Source organism: Plectropomus leopardus, chromosome 2, assembly GCF_026936395.1.
Source record: "Plectropomus leopardus strain MGB_pleo_1.0 chromosome 2, ASM2693639v1, whole genome shotgun sequence".
Lineage (NCBI taxonomy): Eukaryota > Metazoa > Chordata > Actinopteri > Perciformes > Serranidae > Plectropomus > Plectropomus leopardus.
This window is the reverse complement of record NC_142177.1, coordinates 19381643-19391644: the sequence shown is the minus strand read 5'-3', so window position 1 is coordinate 19391644 and position 10002 is coordinate 19381643. Positions and strand designations below refer to the sequence as shown.

Below are 10002 nucleotides of genomic sequence, written 5' to 3'. Positions count from 1 at the left end.
AAGACCCCTGTGGCGTTTCAGTCACTCATAAACATGGCGATAAAATATGAAGTGTGAATATGTAAATATGAAATCCATCAGTAACACTCACTCACAGCTGATGAGACAGGTCATACAGAAAATGGGTTTATTTGTAATACAGCAGAATTTTGTTTGTCTTACATCACATACAGATGTCTCCTTGCATTCAGCATTGAAACATGGTCTTCACCATTTTTAAATCTACTTGTGTAACTATAACGGTACAGAATGAATCATCAGAAGTTTTTTTTTTGTTTCATTTTTTTAGTTTTTGTTTGCACTGATTATCATTGTTTCACAGATACAGTCTACATCAAAGTTTCTTTACACCCCAAACAAAAACCAAAGAAATCTACCACCACATATGAATCGAGTAAACCAGCAAAACAAAAAGGACAAAACCTTTGCCTGATCATCTTGAACTGTGGTGCAAAACCCCGTCTTTTGAGGGTGTAGAGGAATAAATCTGTAAATCATTCTTTATAGATAAATATATGTGACTCGAAATCAGAACCGGACAAGCTGAAAAATCAATTAGAAGTCATCACTAAATATATAAGGCCACAAAACCCAAATGATCAAACTCATGATTGAACACAGATGCTGAATATGAACAATGCACTCATAACTGGGTGGAATTACAGCATGTTGTACTGTCACTGGTGTACGAGTAGTAGTACCCACGTATGGCACACAAGAAGTTGTTCTATTGACAGAAGTCTGTGGATTCTGCTGGTATCAGATGTGACGCAGTAACTGATGAGTGAACTGATCTGCTTACCCTGCTTTCTTTCACATAATTATCACTGGAATAAAGGAATATGCATGTCAAATAAATATTACAGCCATTTATAGATTCATCAACAATATTCACATTCATTAACACAGAGTTATCGTCCCCCGATATGCAAGTCTGACACAAAAAACACACAAAGCGAAGAGCAACCTGATGCAGTTTGAGTACTCACACATGAAGGCAGACAGGCAGCAGCTGTGCAGGTCATGTGTGTTGTGTTTTATATAATGCTTTCACATTTAAAAAGACTATAAAGCTGACTATATTGTATGAAGCACATGTTGACACCTAAATACAGGTGTAACGGTTAGTTTCTGCATCCTACTGTAAAAACAGCACCAGAACACGATGAGGGCATTTGGGGAAAATCTACAAACAGCGTTCATGCAGCTCAGAGGATGGAAAAAGTAGGCAACGATGTCAGCGAGAACTACCAGGATACATGCAGCTCAGGCGGCCGAGAACGTGTTGTGTGTTTTAAAATATTTAAAAAGGGCGGCTTTGACACTTTGGGTCGCCACGCGGGGAGTAGAAACAAGCGACAGATATCAAAAGATTTCCAAAATGAGGCAGTAAGAGGACGTGTGACAGGGGGAACTCCAGTCCTCTTGTCTTTTTCATGATAAATACTGACTTGCACAAACACATACAGGTACATGTGCACGCTCACACACACTTTATCTGAGTACCAAAGTGCCTCAGCATTGCTCACAAATTAAAATAATTATGGTGACATGAATCTGCCAGCTGTGATTGTTCTCAAAAACGGCTCTGGTAGGAAAAAAGAAAAACAGGAAGTGACTGACACAGAACAGTTCTTTGTATGGACGACTGACAGTTGAAAGACATACACCAACAAAAGTCCTATTTGACTCATTGCCGACTCAGCGGAGTCACAAACGACTTGGTACGGCACCTAAAGACGAACATACAGTACATTGCACCTAAGGACAAGAGGTGGACACAGGAAAAGCAAGTGTCTGCTGTGACTGCTTATGATTAGTGTGCATTTGTGAGTGTGTGTTTGGTTAAATATGAAGTACATGAGAATCTGATTTTATTAAGCGCTGAAAACTATTAAGAACCTCAACAGACTTAAAATGAAAGCCTAAAATCTCCCCCAACCCCAGAATCTTGCTTTTCACCTATTGATCAAAGCCCCTGAACCTAACCGCGCCCCCATTCCCAAAACAAATAAAAAGTCGGACGGGTGCTGGCTGTTTGTTCCCGTTTTCTTCTTATTTCTTGTTCTTGAGTTGATTGGCCAGCCAATCAAGACCCTCATAGAGACCGTCACCGCTGGTGGCGCAGGTGGCCTGGATGTACCAGTTACGGTGACGCAGGGAGTGTAAGCCCAACTTGTCTGTGATCTCTGCAGCGTTCATGGCGTTTGGTAAGTCCTGTCAAAGAGTCGAGAAGTCAGTGAGGAGAGAGTGAAAAGTCAAGGAGCACTGATGTGGCTTTTCTGTGACCCAAAAATGGCACTGAAGTGCCAGAAACAGCTAACGGGGTTGTGACACCCGTCTCTTCAGAGAACGGCCCTCATGTCCCAGTTTCGGGGAGATGTGGGGGGAGCAGAGTACCCTGTCCTTGTCAAAAATATCAATTTATCGATGCATATTTGATTCTGAATATTTTAAACAGATTCAATACTTTTTTTGTCATTCTAATGTTTCCTACTACTGGCCAAGAAAGGAAAAGTTATCATCGGTCATGTTATAGCCTTGTTATATTTATCTTTCTGTTTAAAAAAGAGTATCAAAAATGATAGTGATATCAGTATTTTACAAGGTATTGCACTGATGTTAGGAATTCCATTATTGTGACAAGACTAGACCCGAAATACAGCTGATGTCTTATTTTATTGTTTGGGCTGAAATATGCACAGTATAGGGCATTCACTGTGGATATATACGTGTATTTATATGCACATGTGAAGTAAATTAATAAAACATTTGATTGACACCAATTGTTTAAAAGAATTCCAGGAAAAATGCCAAAATTTCCATCTTTTTCAGTGCAATGATTTGCTGCTTGTCTTTGTCATATATGATCCTAATTAAATATTTTGGATTTTTGATTAACAAAATAAGCAGTTTGTAATGGTCACCTTGAGCTCTGTGTGGAGAGGAGACTGTATGAAAATTTCATATCATGATCATTGTGCCAAAATGTTTAATGGTTTTCTGTATTATCGCGGTGTTGTTTAAATGTGCTGAAAAAGTACTGACACACCGAAAGTTTTATGACAGAAACTTCAAATAAAATTAGCAACACTTTTTTGCAGTAATATTGAAATAATAACAAATATCAAAATGGCATTAACATTAAAGATAGCCTGTCTTTAAAATGATTGCTAAAGTGTCTGTGTCACTGTGGATGAGGACAAGGGACCAGTAACATCACTGCACACCCACTCTGTAAACAAGGGAATAGCAAAACAAACCCACGTTGCTGCTGCACCTGCATCTGACAGGTAGACTGCTGCTAACTTTGGTTGATGCTAGATGATCAGACATGGTTTTAATGGCAATTACAATTTGAAAAAGTAATACTAACTGCCGGGAAATCTATCTCAGGTAATCATGACAACAAAAACGGTTTACTCCTAACTCTATAAAATTGTGGAGGGCATTTTTTATTATTATTTTTTATTTTACATTTTTAGACCAACACTTAATCAATTATCAATCTGATAACTTCCGTTAATCAGATTAGTTGACAGCAATAACAGTTAGCTGCAGACTTAGTAATGTGCCTGCAGTTTACAAAAGTAATTTAAAAGGTAAATTTTACAGGAATAGTTCTATATTTTGGGGAACTACACTTACTAGCTTTCTTGTCGACAGATGATAAAATCAATACCACTGTCATGTCTGTGCAGTGAACACGGAGCTACAGACAGCAGGCGTATCTGGGCATAGAGGCTATAAACAGCTGGCATGGCTCTGTCCGCAGTTAACAAAATCTACCTACCAGCACCTCGAAAGCTCACTGATTAAAATATTGTATCTTATTTGTTTATTATGTACAAAAACTTACAGAAGGCTGTCAACCAAAGCAGGTTTTCATTATTTAACAGATCAGCTTGAAACAGGAATGTACGGTAAAGATACTACGAGGTGAGTGTATGTGGGTTAATCATCTAGGACAACCCTGCTGTGTGTTCATTTATATGTGCTGTGCATAACTTGTGTATCTATGTAGAACAATTATGGTTTCTTGCCTGTTTGTTGGCAAACACAAGGAGGACCGCATCTCTCAGTTCATCCTCAGCCAGCATCCTCATCAGCTCCTCTCGCGCTTCGTTCACACGCTCTCTGTCATTACTGTCCACCACAAAGATTAGACCTGAAACCGCAAGAGTAACAAACAATGTTTTTTTTCTGAAGGAGAAGAAGAAGAAGAAGAAGAAGAAAGTCGCAAGTGTTACTCTTCCATTAGCTCTTCTCACCCTGTGTGTTCTGAAAGTAGTGTCTCCAGAGGGGGCGGATCTTGTCCTGCCCACCCACGTCCCACACAGTGAAGCTGATGTTCTTGTACTCCACCGTCTCAACGTTAAACCCTGAAAATAAGAGCATGCAACACATAAAGCAAACATAGAGGTCCACTCAGAATCAGAATCAGAATCCGGTTTTATTGCCAAATACGTTTACATATACAAGGAATGTGACTTGTGTGCATGCATGACTTAGTGTGCATGACAATACTTCACACCAAATGTTATTCTGACTGTGCACCTACCAATGGTTGGGATGGTGGTGACTATTTCCCCCAGTTTGAGCTTGTAGAGGATTGTTGTTTTTCCTGCAGCATCGAGCCCAACCATCAAGATCCTCATCTCCTTCTTCCCTATGAGGCTCTTCAGCAAATTCCCGAAAATGTTCCCCATGTTTCAGATGAAGTTCTTAACTTCAGTGTGCGGCTACGATCGTGATTACAGATGTCTTTCTACTATGTGTCACTCGTTCAGCAGGGATAGATAACAATGGAGGGCTGAAAGGGAACAGAACAAATAAGCATTTAGTATTTTTTGTGCGTTGCTATAAGTAAGTAAGCTAAGCTAAAGCTAAAGTGTCCATAAGGCTTTCGTTAAATTAAAACAAAGGGAACAGTCTAGCTCATCTTTCCCTTTCCTGAAGACCGCACCACCATGCCAGAAACTCTCATTTCTGCAAGCTATGCTAATTGCCCACAGTCATTATCACAGAGAGGGTGAAGAAGATGCATGTCAGTGCCATGACTGCAGGCTGCAGTACAATCTGTTCTGACCCTTCTCATCAGTTTTTTTTTTCTCCTTCAACTATTATCATGCAACAACGCCAAGCCCTAAGAGCACATGCAAAATGTCCTACATTACCTGGCCAGACTTGAACACATCCAACCACAAAGCCACCTGGACTAAAACAGGCACAGAAGAACACATTTTCACAAGTCCACAGTCCTGCTGTACACTCTGAATCTTGTAAGAGGCCAAAAATGTTTTTCAGATATAGCTGTTAACAGAGTGCAGGAGTAAAATACTATCCCAGTGTCCAAAAATACTCTCTTAAAGTGGAACTGCACACTACCCAAATACTCCAACTCAAAAGTCTGCTTTTCTTTTTGAGCTTTTAAATACAGCCTGATAATTTCAATTTATTTGTTTGTTTAATTTCCATCATTTAAAGGGCTGAACAGTTCGGACATTACTTAGAGGTCTGGGATCAGGCTGGTATCTGGTGGTATACTCATTTATGTTGCTTTCAGCACAGATAATGTTTTCAATGGAAATGTACCCGTTAAAGTAACAGTGTGTAAGATTTAGGGGGGATTTAGTGGCATATTGTGTCAAGGATTGCAGGTTGCAGCCAACAGAAACTTCTCTTGGTTAGGATTCCTTAATCGTTGAGGTCTCTTCCTCTCGAAAGAAAAAAAAAAAGACAACGCTGTTAAACTGGTAAAAACACTTAATAAAGAAGTTTCACATTACAAGTCAATGTTTCTCTGATGCTTTTCACACGTCACAGATGGGCCAGGAGCCCAGCACCTCCTAATGTGTGCTCACCTGTTACAGGAGCCGTATTATAAATAGAGGTCTCTTCCTCTCAAAAAAACCTGAAAGGGTCATTTAAACTAGTAAAAACATTAAATAAAGCAGTTTCACGCTCAAAATTAGTAATTTTCCCACGCTCTCATCACGGAGAGGCTGCTAACTATGGTGGTCGACTCACAAACACAAAAACACGAATGGGCCTATCTAGAGCCATTGTTTGGTTTGTCCATTCAGGGCTTCTGTAGAAGCATGGTGATGCAACATGGCGATCTCCGTAGATGTCGACCCACCTCCTGTGTAGGTATAAATGGCTCATTCTAAGGTAACAAAAACACAACATTTGTAATTTCAGGTGTTTACACTAAAGAAAAAATTATATTAAATTCAATTTCTGCTGACAACATGTCCCCCTAAATCCTACACACTGGACCTTTAAGAACACAAAGTTCTGTGTTTAAATAGTATGCTGTGTTCCTGATGAATGTCTCCTGCAGGTATGTGTGGTGTAGTAAGAGCACATAATCTTTTTTATGTGTACGAGTTTTTTTTTTTATTGATCATCCTACTTCAACAGTGACGGATTGAGAAAATTCAATCATTGAAATCTGGATTGATATCAGTTTTCTTGTGCTGCGTTTAGACGCCTTTCACAATCTATTTGTTCTTTCAAACATGAGCAAATTGGTTTGATTTCTTCAAAAACATGGGAAAATAAGGCAATGACCAACTGGGCAGGTAACAGTCCGGGATGTCTGTGTGCAACTGCTCTCTCAGATCATTTTATGTTGTTCAAATCTATGTACTTTTACGTGAATTTGATTTTTTGTCTACACTCTGTGTTGCCTTTTAAAAGAGATCTTTGATCTCAACGGGACAAACCTGGTAAAATACAGGATAAATAAAATAAAATAAAAAAATTGCAAAAAAAAAAATAGTAAAAGATTACAAGAAAATTACCTATTAGTTTGCAATTAGTTTTAAAAAGAGGGGAGGATTTTAGAAAATTGTGAAAAAAATGCCCCCAAAACTAAATTTAGAATTATAATAATTTTATATTTAAAATTATGTTACAGAAAAAGATATAATAAAATATATTAAAATAAATACATCTTGGGGTCATTTTCGTGTTTGTCTTTGTTTTTTACTTTTTGTTTTGCTTATTTTCAGGTGATTTTTTGGGCAATGTTTTGTTAGGGTGCTCGTTGCCTTCTCTCCATGGTTCTGAAAGGAATCAAACCAGGTTGCTCGGGTTTTAAAGGGTTAACAGACTCAAATAAAGTGAAAAATAGAATAAATAAATAAAGTCGTTAGTAGATATGGAGTTAGCTGCAGCCCTGTCCATGGTGCTGAAGAGGATCACCACATTTGTCACAGCCTGACCCTAGCAGCTCCTGTCCTCTCACAGGGGTATACACGTTTAAAATTGAGCTCCTAAAATTGTGATTTGATATAAAAGTGTAGGAGCAGGGCCACGACTTGCCGGCCTGATAATGTTAATTCAACTCCGGGTGACTCAGGTTACGTTAGCAAGGATGCTAAGTAAGGATACGGCTATCCTGCCGCTATAAGCCGTTAACATCGACCCCAAACATCTCAACGCTATACTTACAGAGCAACACTTAATTTCAGCTACCGAGCTTCATTAGGACTTCCTTATTTGATCGGTTTTAAACTCATTTATCAGGCTGGTTTAGCTTCAATCGATGAGACGTAACGTTAGCTTGCGTATCTCGATCCACCCCATTCATCCATTCGCTTATCACCTCAGCGGGCATCCTGCTGCTCCAGCGCGGACAACACCGAGACTACACAGCCCCCACGGCTCAGCCGTCACACACACCGGTATTTAAGCACCTGCTGGGACCTGCGTGTGTAAAGTCGGGTTGATGGTGGTGCCAGTTTCCTCACTTACCTTACCGAGGAGTCCTCTACTAAATGTCTAACGGTATTTTCCGGGAGACAACTCAGCAGTAAATGAGATATCGCGAGATTTGAGGTCCAAGTCCCACCGTTTTGACAGTCGTTTCGAAAGGACATCTGACTTTGGCCTTCCTTGTTTTTACTGAGCTGTTGGTCCCGATTTCACTATAATACATCCACGGTTGGTCCATGATTTAATTTGTCTTGACATCCAAGCAGTAGTGGATGACGTATCTGAAAGCCATACTTAACCCTTTGCACTGTGCAAAGCAAATTGGCTTGTTTTCTTTCAAAAAAATGGGATGAAGGCAACGTGCAACACAAGAAGAAATGACCCAGAAATGAGCGAGAAATTAGTTGTTTAAAAAAACCCCACAAAGTTTAATTACTTGTGAAAGGTTTCAGAAAGCAGCATAAGAAAAGTGATGTTGCCTTAGATTTTAAAGGGTTAACCCTTTGAAACCTAAACAAATTTGTTTGATTTCTTTCAAAAACATGGGGAGAAGGCAATGAGCAACTTAAACATCGCCCTAAAATTGACCCCAAAAAGTGTATTCTTCCGTTTTTATATTTAGAACATGTGCATCTGTCCACATAACAGTAGCAAAGGACATTTTTTGACAAAATTGAAGATATTTATACCATAAATCAATGCAGAAATGGCACAAATTTGTGCATACATATTCACCAGAATGCAGGAAATTAAGTCCCTGATGCTAAAAATTATCTGTCAGAGGACCCCCAAACCCGTTGCATGTATTGCCCCCCAACCATTCAATGTTGAAATGAAACCTATGCCCCTTGGTTAATGGCAAATAATTAAAATTAAAAGCATACAAACAAAAAGTACATAAACAGACAAATAGTAAAACACTGAAATAATTGTATGGCATATAAAATTAAATTAAAACACACACACATAAGTACAGACAATAATAAAGCAATGACACGACCTCAACTCCAGGTTATCTTTTTTTATTGGTACAGGGAGTTCCATGACTTCACATAATTTGCAGCAAAGTTGTGCTCACCTACAACCTGACCAGAGGCCAAATCAACCACAATAAGTAACACCTGTGTGGGTGTGTAAGGCCATGAAATCTCTATAGGAAATCTGCTCTTGTTTACACAGGAAACACTGTGTTACAGCTTCTCTCAGATAGCTCAACTCTTATCAGTGATGTTAGAAAGTGTTTTTGCTGTTATTTGTATTAACACAGTAACATTTGAGGTCATCAAAAGGCATTTCAGGTCAGACATGTGCTGCTTTGTGCCTGTACCGCTCCACTGTGCTCCCCGCAGTAACAGCTATGGCCAGATTCACAGCTCAGTGGGCCCTGTGGTCATAGCAGGAATACTGCAGGTGGAATTTGTGGTGGACAACATAAACTGTGACAGCACAAGATATAAAAATACCGCCAATTTCCTCTGCTGAGCTATAACGTTGTCTATAGCTCAGTGGTGCTAGGTGAGCTAGCGGTAGCGGTGATTTAGGTGTGATCTGTCCCTTTAATCACCAAAGTTTTTATACCAGCTTCTTAAATTCATAAAATTCGCTAGCTTATAAGATGATCTGGTTTTCATGGTGAAAAAAGGCTAACTCTTATAACTCAAATGCAAATTGTAAGTTACTTGTTGTCAGACTTCATAATAAATATACTCATTTTGGTATTACAAAACACAAATTGACATCAGTGGAGACTGTCTTTTCAACAATGTATTGTCATGTATCATATTATATTTTAAAAAAACAGATGAAGTGCATTGGCAGGACTGTTTCACACAACAGTAACAAAATGCTGTGAAGCAGCTTTCCTCATTAAAACACTGTAAACCAGCTCAGGGGGTTTTCCAAGAGATGACCAAAAGCTACACACTTGCTTCAACAAATTTTGATTAAAATCAAGTTCAGCTATGATGACTAAACTGGAAATAAACAGACAACAAGTCATTTGTAAGTTGTTCTAAATGTTATTGCTACTGAGTCTGACATTCTGTTGTATAAAGTTCCTGTTGTATGTGTGAAGTTAATAAGTTTTCAGGAAATTGTGCTTTGTTCCGCAGCATTGCATAACACTTGTGCAATTTTTTCATCCACAGATGGCTAACAAAGATATGTTTCTAAATGAATTTGATGAATTGATTATATTAGTGCAATATAAAGTATAAATGGAGGAAAGATTTTAATGTGACACAGTGCTGATTTTTAGTGTTGTTTTGTAATACGACT

The 10002-nt window shown here is 38.8% G+C and overlaps 1 protein-coding gene across 2 annotated transcripts; it reads right to left on the bottom strand.

Moving 5' to 3' along the window:
- Window positions 1–113: 113 nt before the first annotated feature.
- Window positions 114–7923, bottom strand: arf3b (ARF GTPase 3b). 2 transcript variants are annotated; one of them, XM_042503930.2, is made up of 5 exons: window positions 7765–7923; window positions 4562–4813; window positions 4272–4382; window positions 4044–4168; window positions 114–2217 (listed from the first exon to the last, which is right to left on the bottom strand). In XM_042503930.2, exons 2-5 carry the CDS (start codon window positions 4707–4709, stop codon window positions 2056–2058), a joined length of 546 nt encoding a protein of 181 aa, XP_042359864.2. In that variant the 5' UTR covers window positions 4710–4813; window positions 7765–7923; the 3' UTR covers window positions 114–2055. The 2 variants fall into 2 exon arrangements, with proteins under 2 accessions (XP_042359864.2, XP_042359860.2); XM_042503926.2 differs by lacking the exon at window positions 7765–7923 and adding an exon at window positions 7616–7740.
- Window positions 7924–10002: the final 2079 nt, after the last annotated feature.